The 21,090-nt window shown below is 42.2% G+C and overlaps 1 protein-coding gene across 5 annotated transcripts in view; it reads left to right on the top strand.

Moving 5' to 3' along the window:
* Positions 1-21,090, top strand: part of ADGRB3 (adhesion G protein-coupled receptor B3) — a 436,348-nt gene that overhangs the window by 190,842 nt on the left and 224,416 nt on the right. For all 5 annotated transcript variants that reach the window (XM_083431406.1, XM_083431407.1, XM_083431405.1 and 2 more), the window contains 3 exons: positions 6,373-6,567; positions 16,516-16,584; positions 18,832-18,940. In XM_083431406.1, coding sequence (XP_083287532.1) covers positions 6,373-6,567; positions 16,516-16,584; positions 18,832-18,940 — 373 coding nt within the window. The remainder of the gene's footprint in view (positions 1-6,372; positions 6,568-16,515; positions 16,585-18,831; positions 18,941-21,090) is intronic.

The following is a 21,090-nucleotide window of genomic DNA, read 5'->3' as shown; positions in this document are numbered from 1 at the left end:
TCCCCTCATGTATGCTAAGTGTTCTGTTATCACAAAACATCTATTCCTAATCCTGCGCTGCAGCAGTATTTATTTCCAGACTTCATCCCGCAATGGAAGACTTTAGAGGTCAAGAGGTCAAGAGTTAGCACCCATTTTAGAGGCCAGAGGATGAACTCTTTAATGAAAGGGACATAAAGAGATACAGGAGCGGAAGGAAATGCAGAGAGTTCATCCTCTGGCCTCTAAAATGTTCACACCAAGGCATTTTTTTGCAGTGAAAAATTCTGCATAAATATAACTGCTTTATACTTCCCTTCCCTCCACATCTTTCCTTTGAAAGGTGTTCAAGTAAGCCTGCATCAGGAGTTTGAGCATTTCCCAGATATGATAGATACACATTGTTCGCTTGTCAGATATTGGCCAGGGGACCAGGAAGTTCAATTTATGCTGTGTTGCTAGGGTAGCCAGTTGAAGAAGGCATGGCTCCTGCGCCTTTAATAGTTGTGTAGAGAGGGCATGTGAGCAGAAGCTGATTGCCATGCATGCTTCACCTGCTGAAATTCCCCCTTATATGGAACTATTAAGCTCATCTTTTTCACCTGGCCTCCTTAGCTGTTGCAGAATCCCCAAAACCCAACAGGTTCCTAAATGCCTATCGTTATTCTGCTACAGAAACAGCTTAAACAGCATGTTTTGCATTGAATTCTGATTCCTGTGTATTTTTGAGGCTTTTAGACCACCTTCTGTCTTAAATGCAGGATGATGGTAAGTTTGATTGCACTGTGATATCCTAATTCCCAGCACTAGATTTTGTTTGCAACTGTTTATCTTGCATGACTAAAAAAAAAGTTGTTTTGAAGTGTATGTTCTTTAGCCTTTTTCAAAAGGTTAATTCTTAAGAACTGTACTTTTATTTAGATACAGGATGAGTTGAAAGTACATCAGCTGTTCTATGCAGATGGGGGTGGGCGGGCTCAGTGGTGGTTCTTTATCAGAAGCGGCAAGAGGTAAAATGTGGGAAGGGATTATCACAGAAATGGGGTTGCAGGGAGTATGGAGCCAACTGACTGCATATTCTAGTTGCCACACATCACAGAGAAATGTTTGACTACCATTTCCACTGCTGTTAGCATCTTGTCATTTCAAGGGCATGGAGAAATTCAACAGCAAACAAACTTCAGTTACGTGAGGAGTCAAGACATAAAACAAGGGCAATTTCTACGTCTTGCCCTCTGTGGCCAGCAGCTCAGCTTTTTCCTGTCACAAAAGGTAGCAATAAGAATTATTTCCTGCGAAACTGAGAGTACATCACCCGAATAACTATGAAAACAAGGAATGCAATAAATTAATCAAGCATCTATGCCATTTTATATTTTGTGGAAAGGAACAATTGGGAACAAAATCGTATATCTCCATGCCACAATGCCTTTTATGTAATAGTTCGGGAATTATGATTCTATTTTTGTAGCATACAATTAATGAATGACTTACGCAACAAGCCATGCATAGCTTTTTAAAACTATCACGTGGATGCTGAAGAGAAGAAATTGCTTGAATTTTGCATTTTTGCGCTTAAAGAAACAACAACCCTGTATTCACCTTGTGTCTTCAGTTCTGTACTCTATTAAGCTTTCTCCCCCCCCCCCCATACTGATTGTAACAAATAAGTATGGACACAATCCAGACATGTAGACAGGATTACCATAGGCTCAACAGAGCCCTGTTTTTATCCATCCTATATTGCCACCAACACAAAGCCACTGAGGGAATGAGGGTGCATGTGTGTTTCTCACATACCCCCACCCAGCTTTCCCCCTCACTGTTCTTTAGGGAACAATGAACTTGCTCTGAACAGATGAGAAAAATATCAGTGGGAATATGGTGAATGTGTACAGACCTCCCATTCCCCAATATGGCCGTAATTCTGCCTGCATGGATATTCCTTTGCTCACATAGGGAGAGGGGCACGGGGAGGAACTCCTCCACACACAGGTCCTATGCCTCTTGTGAACTGAACATGAACCGATAGAATTTTAATTCTCGGCCGTAATTTGAGAAACACTGCAGCACGACAAATGTAATTCATGTTTGCAAAACAAATATCTGTAGCTAGAGATACCAACATTGAGATGAAAACCGAGTGCCATGACACAGTGTCAAAAAAACAGGGTTCATTTGAAGAACACTTGCTGTTTAAAACCCAAAGTCTTAGTTCCCTGAATGAGAAGACCCATGCAATTTAACTGCTGGCTATAATATATCTGTCGCTCTGTGTGTGCATGCACGTGTCACAAGCTTTTCGGAGACCTCATCCTCCTTTCCTTTGATTTTTTCCCCCTCTTGTCAATTTACATTACGTAAAGGCAGAACACAAAATCTTAAAGACATGCCCCATGGTTAAGCACCAGCAGCAGCCAAATCGTTCACACAGCATTCCAGTGTCAGCTGGTGTAATCAGCGACAATTGCAGTATTTAGAGAAAAGAATGAATGCTATAAAGCAAACATGGAGAGAATTTTAAGAATGAAACTATTTCCAGGGCTGTATCTACTACATTTGCTCTATCTGTCCTTGCTTTCTGATGAACGTTGTACCTCTTAGTGCTACAAATCCTATGCACTTCAATTCTGCTTCATTTATATTTATTTTGTACTTTTTCCCAAAATTACCTTCGCAAGGTGAGGGCTTGAGAAAATATACAACAAAAATAGTAAGAACATATATGTACATAGATGTAAAAACCACAAAACCTAAGAAAGTTATGCAGCAGCAGCTAGTGGTTTCACCAAAAGCCAAGCAAAGTAGGCCGATTTTTGAAACTAAGCAGTAGATATATTTCACAGGAATAATTCTATACCAAACACAATAGAGAAATTAATTTTGTAATAATTCTACTACATGCGAAATAGATCTTTCATTTCATAGAGTTCTAGAATTGTAGAGTTGGACAGGAGCCCAGGGGTTATCTATTCCAACCCCCTGCAATGCAAAAATCTAAACTAAAGCTTCCATGACAGATGGACAGATTTTCTTACCACATACCTGGCCGTGCTTCGTTGTTTTCCTCTATTGTTGAATTGTTGGAACACTCTGTTAGTTTTGTTTGTTATATATATAAAAAATATTAAAAAATTCTACTACATACAACAAAATTTACAAAACAAATACCGCTCAAAGGTTTGCAGACCCACTGAAATTACAGTAAGGTCCATTCATTTAAATGGGTTCACTCTGTGTAAGTAGAATGACTGTTGACCACAGGCCCATAGGGTGCGATCCTGTGACCCCTGGAATGATGACATAGGAGCCATCGGATGCACCAGAGCTTCTGCTCTGGTGTGTGGGGGGGTGTGGGAGGGAGGGGGGAGAACCAATGTTGGATCCCTGCCATTTTGGCAACTTTCTCAACCCTGACCCAGCCAGGGAGCCCTGACATTGTTGATGTAATTTTAATCTGTTTTAGTATTTTAACTTTTGTATGTTTTCAAGTATGATTTTGAGTTTTTTCCTCAACTAAGTGATGTTTGAATTTTATGTAATGAATAATTAAATTATTTAACCTGAAGTACCCACATCAAATTACTAATGATCCCATAACATCCATATCAATCTGCAAAGGTTGCAAAGTAAGTATAGTTACATCATTCACAATCCTTGCGATATTTCCTTTCAGCCTTACTGTACCCAATCAACCCGCTTTGGTTTTTAGTAGCTATAGTGACTGGAAAAGAAGTAGCTGTACACTGCGCTTTGGGTTTCCAACTTTCACTATCTACTGTGTTTCAGCAAAAATAGGGCACTCTGGATCCCAGATCAATGTCCACTAACTAATGAAAGCCAATTTTCAATATGCACATCTATTGTGAGACAGCAGCTGAAGTACCACTTTAACAGCTCCTTTATTCCACCATCTCGTGGCTCATAAACTGCATCTTAATAAGCCTGCATGTAAGTGCACTAAAAGATGACCTTCACATAGGAAGAATAGCACTGTCGACCAGAGCAACTTTCTTCAGCAATGTAAGCTTCCCCCCCCCGCCATGTTGCTTTGTGACTTACACATTAACCTGATAACTACAAGAAGTTGAGTTATATTCAGAATCTCAGTCAAAATATATATCAAGTAACAACTTCTCCTTTCTGTAATTTGGAACACAACACATATTTGTCTCACTTTACAGGTCAGAGACCCAAAGGGAAGCCATCCATCTGAGCCCAGCTTATTCTTATCAAATCATTCTAATAGTACCTTCAGTCTAAAGCAGGGGTTGCTAACTTATAGATCTCCAGATGTTGTCCTAGCCAATGATCAGCAATGTTGGGAGCTGTCGTCCAGCAACATCTAGAGCAACACAAGTTCCCCAGCTGTGATCTAAAGACCACTTTATGGAATGATATTGTAGTATATGGAGTATGTGAAGAATGGTTAATTTGCCATGAATATACAGACTGGCTGATAAGTGTAACCGCTGTTCAACTGATAAACTTGCAGCAGACACTCTTGTCACAGTTGATCACAAAATAAAACACACAGAGCAGGATTCAACTTATGAAGACTTCCACTTACACAATGGGGTTTTATCCCATGCCCCTGTGCCCCCTGAAATTGACTCGGGGAGGGGATCAGGAGAGCTCCCAGAACAGGGTGGGTGGGGCAGGTGATTGTTCCATCTGACAAGCCAAAACGCCTGCACTGATGGAACAATCAGAAGAGTGCAGTGTTGAATTCCTCCTCTGGTTTCAAGTTCATTTCCATGCCAGATTTGAACAGATTATGCACTCCTTATGCAACTCGCCTACAGACTCTGAACAAACATAGAGCTCAATACTGTCTAGCAATATGGAAGGATTTTTGCAAGAACCTATTTTCACAGGCAAAAAAATCTTGGCATTTGCCTTAAGTATTTACAAAACCAGTTAGGGAGAGATGGCAGTCCCCATGAGCTTGTTCTCCATCCTGCCTCTCCCTGGGCCCATTTGAGTACTCTTCCTCAAGTAAAGTATTGGGACCCTTTCTTGATAGTTGTAAGGAGTGATAAAAAGAAGTTGAAGGTGGTTGTTTAAAAAGTGATGACTGCCATTTTTTTATTTATGCAGGCTATTGTTGCATGCATCTCTCCGAAGCCATTTATCTTTTATCATTTGCTCTTTAGGAGGGCATCTTTCACTTTTCATTTTTACCTATGGTACAAAAAGTAATATGCTGGCTTTGTAACATCCCCCTGCTGCATGCTGTAACATATCTATTGACTTGGCTTAAGGGGCAGCTGAAACTAATGAATTTGCACCAACTGGCAGCTAAGGAGAAAAGTGTAATAGACGGTCCCCATAAATTCTGTATATGCATATAGTGATTCATAGATTTTGTCTTTCCATGGGAACTGGTTCCCTTTGTTCTCAACATTTACCTATGTCAGGCTTTCACAACTGGATGACTAGGTATTTGTTTTGTACTGTTTTTAAACTCTTCTGTCTCTTCTGCAACTATTTTAAACTGCTTTTATTATATTTGGTACATTGCCTTGGGACATACATGTAAGGCAAGTAATAAATACTACTAATAATACATATAAACCTACAGCTGTCAGGCATAAGAACTGTGGTAACATCAGCCACCAAACCCAGTCCCATACCCTGAAGTAGCTTCCTTTTGTATTCTTCAAATGGATTAGGCCACACAATCCAAACAAACAGGAGAACAAGGAAAGAAGAAGCATATGAATGTCACCCGGAGATTGACAGGAATGGGATTTTACATCCTACAAAACCATGTGTGCAAATTAGAGTTTATTATGTCAAAATAAATTTCAACAAGCTTGGGACCTATTGGTTGCTCATTTTTAGGGATAAATTGTTCAAAAACATAGTGAGCCTGAAACAGCCACATTCTATTGTGATACTCTTTTGAGAGAGACACTCTTATCTCTAAGGCATCAAAATACAAAGGAACCTATAAATCAAGGTTTTGCCAGTGACTTGAATAGAATGTAGATTGCTCTCATAAAGTGGTTATTTATGTAGTCTGGCAATGTAATGTGTCTGAAGTTCTCATACAAAAAAAGTATATGAAAGCTAAGTATAATGGCTGCAGCTGTGTGGCTTTTTGTTTTTTTGTGTGTTTTTAATAACATGCCTCCAGATTCTCCAACTCAGTAGTTTTCTCTGGCCCAGCATATTTCTTTGTGGGAAAATTAAGAAGTAGCTCTCTTATTTCCCCCTAAATGTGTTTCATGACATCCTATGTAAAATAGACATCATGGCTAAGCTGTAAATTATTCCAGTTTCTTTAGAATATACTCATAGCAATCTCTCAAGTTCATTTGGTGATGACTCTGGGACTATTTAGTAAAGTAGGTTCTAATATTTATCACACTGTTTTAACTTTCACAGATTAAAGAACATCTTGCAAAAGGACAGAGGACACTGGCAGGTGAAGGAATGTCCCAGGTGACGAAGACCCTTCTGGATTTAACTCAGAGGAAGAATTTTTATGCCGGGGATCTCTTGGTTTCTGTGGAAATTCTCAGAAATGTTACAGATACTTTTAAAAGAGCAAGCTACATTCCAGCTTCTGATGGAGTCCAGGTAAGTGAAACTAGTAGTAGAGCATAGCTAAGTAGCCATAGTTAAGTAAGTAGAATGTTCTTGGCATCTCCAGTTAAAATTATCTCTAGTGAGGAGAGCAGCTGCCTGAGATCTTAGAGAGCTGCTTTCACTGAGAGGACCAAACACTGAACTAGATCACTCTTCTCCAATATGGTGCCCTCCATCTGTTGTGGACTACAACTCCCATCTGCCCCAGATAGCATGACCAATGCAGGAGAGGAGAGTAGGAGAGCTCAGCTTTGGCAGTAACGTGAAATCTGTTTCTGCATTCCACATTCTGTTTTTACATTCACTATGTAGTGAATGGCCACTAGGATTAAAGGCACGACAGTTTTCATTATTACTGACATGTAATATTTGATAAGAAATTGATGCTCTGTAACTGACATACCTGCCTTCAATACAGACTCGATTGGTTGCAATGCCAGCACAATTAATTGTTTTGTCACACTGAGCTATGAGATAGCTGGAAGTGCACCACCTCCTGAACATATGTGCTGATTCAGAAAGTCTTTGTATCAGGCATTTAGGCTGCAGCAAAAGCAAACATAACAATGGCAACATCGTTAATTTGACACCGTTTATCCTAGGTACTTCAATCTGATAAAGCCACATCCTAATTAGTGTTAAAAGAGAAGACAACAAAGGCTGCTTTAACTCAACTCTACAGTCAGACCCAGACAGAGAGGATAGTAGTTTTGCTCATCCTTAAAATAAAATTTAAAAACCCACTGTGGGCAGCATGAGAAGAATTTAAGATAAGCCCCAAAGCTTCTCTTTTCCAACATTTTGTTTCCTGCAGTGGCCAATGAGATGCCAGTGGGAAGCTCACAAACAGGCACATGAAGGCAATAGGCTTCTCACACTGCTCTTCTCTGGTGACTGGTATTCAGAGGCGCGCTGCCTCTGATCTTGCGGGTGGCGCAAAGCCATCCTGAATAGTAGCCACTGAGAGCCATTTCTTGTATAAATTTAGCTAATCTCAAGAAACATAATCTTTCTTAAGCACACCTCCTGTATCAAAACCTGAAGCAGAATGTTAAGTAGTAAGAATGGCCATGAATGCTAGTGTCTGGTGGTCCCAGGATATAACCTAAAGGCACGTGAGACCACCAACTTGCTGAAATTAAGCAGGTCTGAATCTAGTCAATGTGTGCATGGGTAATTGCTTGGGAACCATATGTACACCGCCTTGGGTCTCATGATGGAAGAAAGGAAGGATATTAATTTAAGGGAATAAATAAATAAAATGACCATCCATTAAGCTACTCAGAATACATCATGCAATTGTCTGCTAGGACAATAAATTATTTTAATTAGATGATAGCAGTGTGACTTTAATTGAAGTCTATGAGGGGAAAGAACTTCATGCAGGCTAATAACTTTGCATATATGGACTGCATTTTTCTGGGTTTCCTGTACTCGGCTTCCTGTACCCAACTTTTCCTTTAAAAAAAAAACACCACAGAAATTTGCATGTCAATCCTGCACGGAATGGACATTATATTGGCTATTTTCTGTAGTTTAAGATTTCATCTTGAACTACTGTCATTAAGAGTTTAGGGCTTTTTAAGTAAGCAAGAAAGTACCTCCCCAATACCTCCTGGATGCAAACTTTCTTTCTGCAATGGCAAATAAATGACACTGCAGGGGCTAATACAGATGTGCTGGTTTGTTTAAGCATGGCTGGATGCAGGATTGCATGTTCTTTACCCACAACTCCTCAAACCCTACCTGAAGACCACTGATATCTTGATGCTGACCTTCTTGATAAACCCAGGATCTGAAACCATACAAATATGAACACATTTGCAGTGTTGTTTCTGCAGCATCCTACTGTATCCCAAAATCAAATGTTGAGCATGCATTTAACACGGGCCCACACTTGTGGTTTGTTTTTGTTTTTCTGACAAAGAATCTTAGAGTTGGAAGGGATCCTGAGGGTCATCTAGTCTAACCCCTGCAATGCAAGAATCTCAGCTAGAGCATCCATGACAGATGGTCATCCCACCTGTTTAAAAACCTCCAAGGAAGGAGAGTCCACCACCTCTTGTGAGAGTCTGTTCTACTGCTGAACAGCTCTTACCGTCATAAAGTTTTCCCAAATGTTTAGTCGGAATCTCCTTTCTTGCAACTGGAGAAAACAAGCATGCTCCCTCCTTCATGTGACAGCCCTTAAGATATTTGAAGATGGCTATCATATCTCTTCTCAGTCTCCTCTTTTCCAGGCTAAACATACCCAGCTCCTTCAAGCGCTCCTCTTAAGGCTTAGTTTCCAGGCCCTTGATCATCTTGGTTGCCCTGCTCTGCACCCATCCCAGCTTGTCAACATCCTTCTTAAATTGTGGTGCCAAGAAGTGTGTGGTGCCACACAGTATTCCAAGTGTGGTCTGACTAAGGCAGAATAGAGTGGTTCTATTACTTCCCTTGATCTGGACACTATACTTCTGTTGATGCAGCCTAGAATAGCATTACCTATTCATGTGTCTCAGCTTGCTAAGCACCTATACTTGAGGCATAAACTGAAAAAAGAGACAGAAAACAGATGTTGCTGTAAATTGACTCTGGCTGTAGGATGTTTCCATCATCTGCTGCAGAACTTTCATTAATGATTCATGGAAAAGTCAAGAGTTAAAGTGAACCAAGTTGCTTTGGCTCTTACCCTGCTTTTTTAAAAAAATGCCTCAAATGTTCATAGAAACACAACGGCCTAGATCTTAAGTTCTCATGAGCTGAACTCTGCTCACATTCTTGCATATTGGGGGGGGGGGGGGAGCGCTTTCTTTTTCTTTCTTTCTTCCTTTTTTTTTTTTTTGTTCCTTTCTGTAGCCCCTATATCCTCTGGAAATATGTTCTGGAGGTTTTCATGTCCATCAAAACAGTGCAGGGTGGCAGCACAGGGGCAAGAAAAATGTCAGGGATTCTTTTTCAGCTGGAATTTGCTAGAACTCAGTTCCATTGCCATTATAAAGAGAACAAGGGAGGCGTTCATGGTGAGTTCTGGCACCTCTTTTTCTAGAAAAATAGCACTGAGAAAGGTGCAGTGAAAATCCTCTTTCCCAGTTCCACATGCAGAAAGTGCATATGAACAGAAGGGAAGCTTAAGATTGAAGCCAGAGTTAGCTACTGTATTTTTCGCCCTATAGGACACACCTTTTCCCCTCCAAAAATGAAGGGGAAATGTGTGTGCATCCTATGGGGTGAATGCAGGCTTTCGCTGAACCCTGGAGAGCGAGAGGAGTCGGTGAGCACCGACCCCTCTCGCTCTCCAGGCTTCAGGAAGCTATCCGCAAGCCCTGCGAGCCCGGTGGGAGTTCATTTGCGGGCAGCAGCCTGCAGCCCGAAGCACGGGGCGCGCTTCGGAGCGCACCCCGGGCTTCGGGCAGATGTCCACAAGCCTTGCGAGCCTGGTGGGCCTTCCCACCAGGCTCACAAGGCTTGCGGATAGCAGCCGGTTCTGGGGGCTGGGGTCGGGGGAAGCTCGGGCAATTTGCTCAGTACTTTACTGAAAAAAATATTTCAGATCCATTCCCACTTGTTTGCTGTAGTTGATAAAGGCCCAGCAGAGGTAACTTTGACTCCAGCTTTTCCAGTGATAATGGATTCTTTCCCATTTGTACAGCCCAAGAATGTGAAGGGATCCTTGGAGAGCTACCACATGTGTGCTATATCGTTGCCCTTCCTGTCTCATTAAATAGGCCACTGGGGAACTGGCCAAGCAGGTAAAGGGAGTGGTCAGTGCCTCCTTACATACAACAAGTCAGGATCCTAGTATGCCTAAGGAAGGCAGTGTTAAGACCTCTATTGAAAAATCCTTCCCTGAATCCCACCATATTGGATAATTATCAGCAGTTTCCAGCGCTGCATTTCTGGGCTAGGTTACTAGAGCATGTGGTGGAGTCCCATCTCCAGGGGTTTGGGGATGAGATGGATTATCTAGACCCATCTGGTTGTGGGACAGAAGCGTCTTGGTCCCCTAGGTGGATGACTTGCACCAGGAATTGGACAAGGGGAGTGTGTGCCTGTTGGATCTACTGGACCTTTCAGCGGCTTTCCTTACCATCACCCACAGTATCCTCTCCATCCGACCCTTGAGCTCTCCCGAGGCCTATAAGCAAATCCACACTGGATTTCCCCCATGTAGACTATATGCAAACATTCAAGTGGAATATCTAGAGGAGGGGCAGGCAAGCCTAGTGGAATAATTCCACTGTCCACCCATGAATAGTGCCTACCCACAAAGAATATTATTCAGACAGGGCCTCTCATTTAGTACCATGAGTGCCCTAAAAAGGTAAAGGGATCCCTGTCCATTAGGTCCAGTCGTGGCCGACTTTGGGGTTGCGGCGCTCATCTCGCTTTATTGGCTGAGGGAGCTGGTGTACAGCTTCCGGGTCATGTGGCCAGCATGACTAAGCCGCTTCTGGTGCACCAGAGCAGCGCACAGAAACACCGTTTACCTTTCTCCGGAGTGGTACCTATTTATCTACTTACACTTTGACGTGCTTTCGAACTGCTAGGTTGGCAGGAGCAAGGACCGAGCAACGGGAGCTCACCCCGTCGCAGGGATTCAAACCGCCAACCTTCTGATCGGCAAGTCCTAGGCTCTGTGGTTTAACCCGCACCTAGGTTAATCCCTAGGTGCTGCAAAATTCTTAATAGGAGAGAAAACAACATCAGCATTTGAGAATATGGGTTGGCTTAAAATCACATTGCTTTTTAGATGTTTTGCATTGTGCTAATAAGACATTCAAAGCTAAATTAAAATCAATAAGGCTCTCTGGACATTTTTAACATGAAAGCCTTTCCTTGTGGCCTTTAATTAACCTTTTAGAAGTATGGACACATTTAGGGGATGTCTGTGTTAGCCTTGTAATCTTTTATGCTTCCAGAGGTGTTGGGAAGGGAATAATTATAGAAATGAAGTTATCTCTTTAGGGAGGAATATTGTAGGTTAAGCTCCTTCTCATCTCATATTCACACTCTGTTTTATAATGGGCTATATATTACTGCTGTTCCAGTGATGCAGTGTAGGATATTAGAGGGGTGTGTTACATATTTTCTGGCAAATATATATCCCCAATGTAAATTCAATGAAGAGTTTCCCCACTGCCTTGATATTGAAGACTGGATTGAGTCTTTAGAATTGTCTTTCCCGTTTCTAATTAGTCAGTGTAGTAATTATTGCACTTGTGAATTTTCTAATTAAGGGTTTATTCACATTATGATGCCACTTAATGGCTTTCCAGCAATTTCGGAGAAGGGTTTTAACTCAGATGTGGAGCACATGCAGGGCATACAGAATGTCACAGGTTCAGTCCCTGGCATCTCCAGGTATGGCTGATAATGGTCCCCTGCCTGAAATCAGTGTACACAGTACCAAGCTAAATGGAAGAATGGTTTGGCATGATATACAGCAACTTCCTATAGTCTATGTTCAGGAAAGGCCTCTTTGTTACCTGTTTTAAATCACCCTATAGCCCAAATTCAACCAACATTCAACTGGCATGCATCCAGAAAGTCCATCAAAACCTTCATTATGTGAAATCCTCACCCCAGTTCAATCCCCTCTAAAAATAAGTTATGAAGACAGGTGTTTGATATGAAATGTAATGGTAGTATATTAATAGACTGTTATGTACTGAAGTTTTCACCCTGGACCAGCAGGGGGATACTGTAGATAGTTATGCAAATGAAGGATCGAAAGTGACATTCAGTGATTGGCTAGTTACAGAAAATGGTTACTGTTGCATTCTAGTGGAGCTCTATATAAGCAGGCTGACTGAGCTCCTCAGTTCAGTTCTGTTCCAGCTTACAAATAAAGAGCTGCTTTGGAAGAATCCCTGTGTCATCTGATATGTTCGCCCACAACTTAACATAGACAATCCACAGTGTGTGGTGTGTCAGTTGCAGAAACAGGCAAGGTGAACACCACAATGTACTAAGAGATTTTGTTATTAAAGTTTTGGCAACAATTGGTTTAGCTGCCATATTGCCATGAATATATATAATTAATGGAATTAACATTGACAAACTTTAAGTATGTTAAACGTAACTGCGGTGCAGAACTGGTTTTTTGAGTAGTTTTATGTGTCTTCTGTAGAAGTAGGGTACTACAGTGGCACCTCGGGTTACATATGCTTCAGGTTACATACGCTTCAGGTTACAGACTCCGCTAACCCAGAAATAGTGCTTCAGGTTAAGAACTTTGCTTCAGGATAAGAACAGAAATCAAGCTCCGGTGGCATGGCGGCAGCAGGAGGCCCCATTAGCTAAAGCGGTGCTTCAGGTTAAGAACAGTTTCAGCTTAAGAACGGACCTCCGGAACAAATTAAGTACTTAACCCGAGATACCACTGTATGCACATACCAAGATTATATTGGTAGTGATGAAGTATTTAAACTCTTCTCTGCAGTAATATGCATTATGAATGATTACTTGGAAACAAATTCCAGGGTGTTCAAAAAGAGTCAGTGATCTTTAGCATGTGCTTAGGAGAGGACCTCCATTATGACATAATCTGGAGCTGCTTTCATGATGTAGTTGTGAAAGTGAAAACCTTTCCCCCACACTTATAATCAAGTGTGAAGGATTGGTGTGTGTGTGTTTGATCATATGAATTTTAACTTTAATCAGCCACTGTGCAAAGTCACTGAGTGATGTGAAAAGCTTTCCTCCCCATGTGGAGATGTAAAATATGGAAGACAGAAAGGTTAGTATTTTAAATATTTATTCACACAATGCAGAAGGGATGTGCTTCAGCCTCCAAAGAGTATTCAGGATTTGAGCACAGATTTATTTGTGGTTTGGCATTCTCACGTCACATTCGCAACAACGGGTCTAGACACAAGATGACCAGACTATGCCCTGGCTTTGAAAACTTTGATTTATTTTGACAGCTAATATTTGGAATGCCAGCATGCCATAATTTCTGAAGAACTGAGGGCTAGATTATGCATCACAAACATTGAGTTTGTGTGCTTAACTCTTCCTGCATCTGCCTCCTTCCTCCCATAGTTTCTCCCTCCAGATCCTGTTAATCTGCTTGGATTTCTGGGTGTATTTATGTTATGTCACAGGGGAAAATGGACCCAGGCAGCAGATGAAGAAAAAAAGAGGCAGGTGGGAGAAAGGTTAAGACCCTTCTATCCACCACTTCCCCACCCCTAGGAAATCATGTTTACCCCCACATTGCTTTGCAGCCATTTGGCAGAAACCCAGGTTCCCATATGTCTTGTTCAGCCCTTAATGACACCTGTTATGAGGGTCAGTACAATGTGTGGCAGCACCCTAAGCAGCCATCCTACTACTGCTCTCACCTGTCACTCCTTCACCTCTCCTCCCTTACTTTTAAATTGTTTTGCCATTGACAACGTGGGGGTAGCATGGGAAGTCTCTCCACTTTCTGTGAGCGAGGGGGTCCTTCCTCAGAATGAGGCGTTATGGGTAAGGTGGTCCTGGAGAGTGCCTGTGCCACTGCCACTTTGTCAGGACAACTAGAAATTCTCTTTACAGATTAGCTGGAGGTTTAAAGTTATTTTAGTATTTTTAGCTCACTCTCTTTTTTAAATAAGCATTTCTAGCTGCTGAGGTAAAGCTAGTGAGAGCCAGTGTGGTGTAGTGGTTAAGAGCGGTAGACTCGTAATCTGGTGAACCGGGTTCGCGTCTCTGCTCCTCCACATGCAGCTGCTGGGTGACCTTGGGCTAGTCACACTTCTCAGCCTCACACACCTCACAGAGTGTTTGTTGTGGGGGAGGAAGGAAAAAGTGATTGTTAGCTGCTTTGAGACTCCTTCGGGTAGTGATAAAGCGGGATATCAAGTCCAAACTCTTCTCTTCTTCTTCTTCTCCTGGTCACCTCAGCTATAAGACCTTGCCCTTAGAAAGATACATAAGGATGAGATGGCCACTTTGCAGAACACTTTGACAGGAGTCTTTCTCAGATGGGTGGCGGTTGCAGCAGTGGCCAGCCATGATCATCATCATCATTTTTTATTTGTATGCCTCCTTTCCATAGTTAAAAAACAATGCTCAAGGCGGCTTACAGCATAACAAGATTTACCTAATTACAAAAGTCATAAACAATAAATAAACCACATAAAAAAATACAGAACCAAATGGGAAACAATTTCCACATAAATCAAAATCTAAAACTAAGAATACAGCATTAATGTCACAGTTTAAAATGACCTAGGTAAAAAATAACAGCAATTTAAACAAAAAACAAAACAAAATGGAGCCCGCTCTGCCCAGCAGCGGCGGTGGTGGCAGCAGCAGTCCTTTATAGGGTCCATCAGTCCCTGCCCTAGGCCAGGTGTTGAGTGGCAGGACTGGGGCCCTCAGGCACTGAGCAGCGGAGTAATATTGCATTAATTCGCTGTTCCCCAGCTCCCACTGCTGAGGCAGTTGTCTCATTTCACCTCATGATAGGGCCAGCCCTGTCTAGCAACATCTATTTTCATTTTGAAAAGGTGATTGGAACAGAAGGAATATAGAATGAATATATTGTGTTCACGTTTGGTTAAGCACAGTGCAAAAAACAGTACAGTTTGGCTTCTTTTTGACCTTGGATCAATCTGAAGGCCTGCATTTTAAAATGTAAATAGTAACAGGATAATTGACAGACTATGTATAAACCTGGATTACTTATTTAAAAAAAGTTATCGAAACTGAGCCCAACTTTTACAGCTAAAGATAGAAGTGGTATAAATGGATTGAAGTATTTATTGTGGTTAAAAATAGAGTTTTGAGAATAACTTGAAAGAAACTAATTGACAGAAAATGTGGTATTTAAAAGCTACCTAGTACAATCCTAGACGTGGACTCTCCAAGATGTGGTTTATGTAAATATATTCCAATAAGGAGGAGATAGAAACTAATAACTTAAGCTCAAAAAGGTTGAGAAAAGTATCTGACAGAAAAAAGTGTGTAATGACATTTACAAGGCTGACACTTTTAATTGATTTAATGGGTAGAATAGGATTGTGCTGCATAGGTTTGGCTTATGCATTATTGGCGGGCAATGTTAATTAATGAGACAAAATTTTAAATTTGTGAAGAAACAATTCAGGGACACAATTGCTCTTGTAGTTAAGACCATTTTGGTTCTGGTATGGCCACATAAGAGGGAATGAAAGAGAAAATAAGAAAAATGGTCTTTCTTCAAGAATGGATTGCAACTTTTGCTTAACAGATGGTTGCTTTTCTTGACACTTTAGAAAGGCCTGCGTGGTTGTGATAACATGTGAACTGATTGCCATAGTTGGCAACCTCACTAGCCCATACAGTTCAGTATACAAGTTTGTGCACTCCATGTGTTAAAAAAAAATCATTTTAGATAAGGGGATTTTTTTATTTTATTTTTTTAGGATACTGATTTTGAAATGTATGCAATGCATTATAAACCCATACATCCAGGGGGTGGGGATAAATAATAAATTTGCTTCCTAGAAAATCTCTCTCATGTGAACATTTCTGCTACGACAGATGCCCATATTCTATCTTTAAGGTAACTGCAGCAGCCAACAGAATTTAAAATGACCAATGGAAACAAAATGTCCCTGATAAGTTCATTTGAGTATTGACAGAAGTATACTGGTACAGGTGAAAGCCAAAAGAAATCACAAACCCACAACTGTTATTTTTTACTTGGTGCAGGGGTAGCCAACATGGTACCCTCCAGAGGTTTTAGACTCCAACTTCCATCAACCCCAACCAGCATGTCCATTAGTCAGGGATGATGGGAGCTGTAGTCCACAACATCTGAAGAGCAGAACATGTGCTACTGCCAACAGAGAGGGACTCTCCATTACCATGTTTCAGCGGCAAGCCTTATGTAAAGTAGCATCATACATACTACAAAGTTTTTATTGCGTTGCATGCTATATATTTCTGTTATATAAGCTCATTGTCTTCTTGAATTTTCAGAACTTCTTTCAAATAGTTAGTAACCTTCTGGATGAAGAGAACAAAGAGAAATGGGAAGACGCGCAGCAGGTAAATTTGTGTAGATTTACCAGTCATTTGCTGTTGGAAACTTTCCCCCTTACCTGACCTAGAAAGAATGGCATTACTTGTGTGCATTATTTATGTGGTTATTTATCATTGGATTAAAACAGGCAAATTGTTTAGAACTGAATGCTTGTCCGAACAAATAGGTTTTCAGTACCCACACACACTTGTGGGTGCTTGTTGGACGACATTAAGGAGAGCATTCCAAGCTTTTGGGAACTCCCACCGTGCTCAGAAGGCTTGCGGATAGCTGCCTGAAGCCTGGAGAGTGAGAGGGGTTGGTGCGCACTGACCCCTCTCGCTCTCCAGGCTTCAGCGAAAGCCTGCATTCACTCCATAGGACACACACACATTCCCCCTTCATTTTTGGAGGGGAAAAAGTGCGTCCTATAGAGTGAAAAATATGGTAATAAATGTTAGGAACTTTGTTTCTGCAAGATGGGTGGTGAACACTATCTTAGATGGGGATTAGACAAATTCGTGGAGGTTAAGGTGATCAATAGCTATTATTCATAATGTATATATTTCAGGCATTATAGGTTCAGAGGCAGCATGCCTTTGAATTTCAGCTGTTGGGAAACAATAGTGGGAGAGGGATGCTGTGCCCTTGTCCCTGCTTAGTGGGCTTCCAATAGGCAACTGATGGGCCACTGTGAGAAGCAGGATGTTAAGACTAAGTGAGCATTTCTTCTGATCCAGCAAGGCTGCTCCTATGTAGTCATGCAGACTGTGAAAATACATTTGCCAAGAGCATCCCTGTTTTACCCCAGCATTGATAGAAATATATTCAAATTCCAAAGAGTATTAACAAAGAATCCGACTCCTCCTCACATTTTAAAAGCTATAGCAGCCATTCATACAAGTATGTGTACATTGTGTGTGCACATGCAGACAACCTTCACAACTAGCATAAACTGCATGCGTTTGAGATAGATATTCTTATTTTATCAAGCTTTGTACGGCTGCTGTTTTATTAATGCTGTTTTTGAAGCTGTTTCTTAATGTCATGGTAATGTATGTATATTTTAACTTTTTATTCTACTTTTGCTGCAAGTTGCCCTGGATGCCCTTAACAGGTAGAAGGAAAAGGCATAAGCTTTCAGTAAATAAATAAATCCCTGCCAAAAAGTTAGGACATTTGTTCTATCAAATGGACTATGGAGCGGTATCTTTCTCAGATTCAAAGCTGCACAGTTAGTCATGTCACATCCAGGAAATCATGTCGTATCCAGGAAAGAAAATAGGACGAGACTCTCCTAGGTTTGCACATATTTAATTCAGAGTGCTTGAAAGAAAACAGAATGAGATTGCTTAGCTGGAAACAGCTTGCTTCCAACAAGTTGCCATTGTTTAGATTAGGTAAAATATTCATTGTGTATTATAAACCATACATGCATATTTTATGACCCATGAGATGATGAACTTCACATGAAGACTTTCAAAAGTCCTTCCATAGGATTAACCAGGTTAGGATGCTGTGTGTGTGTGTGTGTGTGTGTGTGTGTGTGTGTTTTGGTGGGGAGGGGGATAGTTAAAAACTGCAGCACATTTTCTTGGGGTTGGGTGGGAGTGGATCAACAACTGAGCAAGAACAATTTGTACTGCCGTAGATTTTTACATGGGAAAAGGCACTTTTCTAAATTCTCCCACAACCAGCAAAAGCCCTTCCATATAAAGTCAGCATGGGAAGCCCAAAGTAGACATTTTAAATCATCACAATTATTATCATCATTTTTATTTCTTATTTACGGAAAAGCAGTAACCCTCCCAGACTGCAGCAAATCATGGATAAAATAAAGAAATCAAAAGGATGCATCCCAAGGAACGCCCATCCTTTTCGTTTCTTGCAAAGTTGCGCTTTGTTGGCAGTGTTGCTCAGGCCTTCGCCACAGATGTAAACAGGGGCACACTGGCTCTGAGAGGTGTCTGGCATCATCATCCATGGAGAGAGGGCTTTACACTTTGCTAAAACAGCCCACCCCATGGTGGCACTATGCAGATGGGAGAGATCAAAGCTCCTCTATCTTGATGCTTGAGTACACATGATGTACCCTAAAGGCTAAAATAAAGCTTGCCTTTTAATCACATGTCATTGATACCAATTTCAACCTGATAACAGTTTCAGATTCTGATAGTTTTGTTATGCTGGACATGCATGTGTTACATTAGTCCCACTGAGTTTGTTTGTTTTGAGGTCTTGTAGTAATTGTGCGCCTGACCTTCATTTTTTAGATCTATCCAGGCTCGATAGAGCTAATGCAGGTGATTGAAGATTTTATACACATTGTTGGAATGGGGATGATGGACTTTCAGAATTCATACTTAATGACTGGAAATGTAGGTAAGAAATAGGAATTTCTTTTATCATATATACTTATATGTGATATGTTGAAAAAGTATGCATTGTATAAATACTGCTTCGCTCACACGTAGAACCTAGATCCACCCTCACTTCCAAACCTACCTTTTGCTGTTAAGCATTGTACAATATATGCGTCATATTCCTGGTGGGATCTTCTTAGAAAGTGGGTATGGTTCTTAGGAAGTAAAATCTTGCATTCTATCGGAAACCAGGTTACCACACTTTTATTCACAACAATAGATTCCGCAGCATTTCCAATCATGTTACAATGCTATGGTGGCCACTTTGCATCACTGAAAATAAGATACTCATCATCAAAAGTGAGAGCACTAATCTGCATAGATTTGCACGTACTAATTTACAGGTATACATGAAAATTGAAAATAATTACTAGAATTAAAATTTCACCGAAGGTGAGCCCAAACCATTTCCTATTCAAATCAGCCTCCACCTTAAAAAAACCAACACCTTACACTAATTTGCATATCACCCAAATCATTTCTTGTTAAATTAATTACAGCCCAGATGATCCAGATCTTGCTCCACACACAGTTTCTCTTAAATTAAGCCAGATCTCTTCCATTATTCAATCTTCATATCATCACCTTCCGTAAATCAAATTGAATTCAAAGTACCGTATTTTTCGTCCCATAGGATGCACCTAGTTTTTTTTTTGGGGGGGGGAATAAAGGGGAAAAAAATTTCCTTCATTTCCCCCCCCAAAACCAGGTCGGGGAAACCGAACCAGGTCGAGGAACAACGGGATGGCGGCGCTGCGCCTCCCTGCTGTCCCCTGAGCTTGTGGGGCTGGCCGATGTCTGCCTGGCGCGTGGGGCGCTCTGCTTCAGCGCGCTCTGCCCGCCGGGCGGCAGGCTGCTATCCGCAGCGTGGGGAGCCCTGCGGGGAACTCCTGCAGGGCTCCCCACGCTGCTGATGTCTGCCCAGCACGAGGGGCGCTCTGCTTCAGGGCGCCTCTCGCGCCAGGCAGCAGGCTGCTATCCGCAGCCTAGACAGCCCTGCGGATGTGTTCCCGAAGCGCCAGGCACTCTGCTTTCAGCGCACCCGGCGCTCCAGGAAGCAGGCTGCTATCCGCAGCCTGGACAGCCCTGCGGGAACTCCCGCAGGGCTGCCTAGGCTGCGGATGTCTTCCTGAAGCCTGGAGAGCGAGAGGGGTCAGTGCGCACCGACCCCTCTCGCTCTCCAAGCTTCAGCAAAAGCCTGCATTCACCCCATAGGACGCACACACATTTCCCCTTCATTATAGGGCAAAAAATACGGTAAATAGAAGGTGCATTGCAATTCCATTCAGAAGAAGGATTCTTACTATGAACTGTGGGAGCTGGTGGGTGATTTGTTTGTCTTTCTCCCTATCCCAATTCTTTTACCTGCAAAGGCAAAATGTCAGCTGACCTGCACCATGCAAATCAGAATCTCAATGCCTGGCCCTAGAAAGAGTAAGGAGGCCATTTCCATTTATTTTCTGAAACCAGGGCCGTCTTAAGCATATCCGGCACTGTGGTGCAAAGCTTCCTCCGGCGCTCCCCCTCCCCATTTCCCAGAGTTGTCCACCTTTTTTAGGGAGGATGGTGCTGCCAGCGAGGCTGGAGGAGGCGTGCAGCAGCTGGAGGGCAGCTCCTCCGGCAGGGAAGAGGCGGAGGCTGAACGCAGCGCCTCCTGGCTCAGCTGGCCTCTTTGTGCCACGGTGGCCATGGCAGAAGGTGGCTCTGGGCGTGACGCTACATGGCGGAGGTGGGCAAGGGCAGTGAGCTGATGCCAGGAAGCGCCGCGTCCAGCCTCTGCCTCTTCCCTGGCGCCCTCCAGAACCTGGCGCCCTGCGCCACTAGCCTCTATGGGTAAGAAGACCCTGCCTGAAACATTGTCCATAAAAGAAAGTCGAAATGTTGTGGCTTTCTTTCCCAGAGCAAGCACTAAGATTTCAGTTTTGCATAGTCCATTAGTGTCAGACCAACAATTGACAGGTGGCCCATGAAAGGTGCCCCCCCAACCTGCATAGAACTGGAGAAGATTGGATATGCTTATCTAGCACAAATATAACATTGTCACAAAAGAAGGTCTGCCCCCCCCCCCCCGCAAGCTAAAACACTTCACACACTGGTGCCAACCTATTT

This window comes from Podarcis tiliguerta (assembly GCF_965153285.1).
Source record: "Podarcis tiliguerta genome assembly, chromosome: 3".
NCBI lineage: Eukaryota > Metazoa > Chordata > Lepidosauria > Squamata > Lacertidae > Podarcis > Podarcis tiliguerta.
This window is presented reverse-complemented; position numbering and strand designations above follow the sequence as displayed.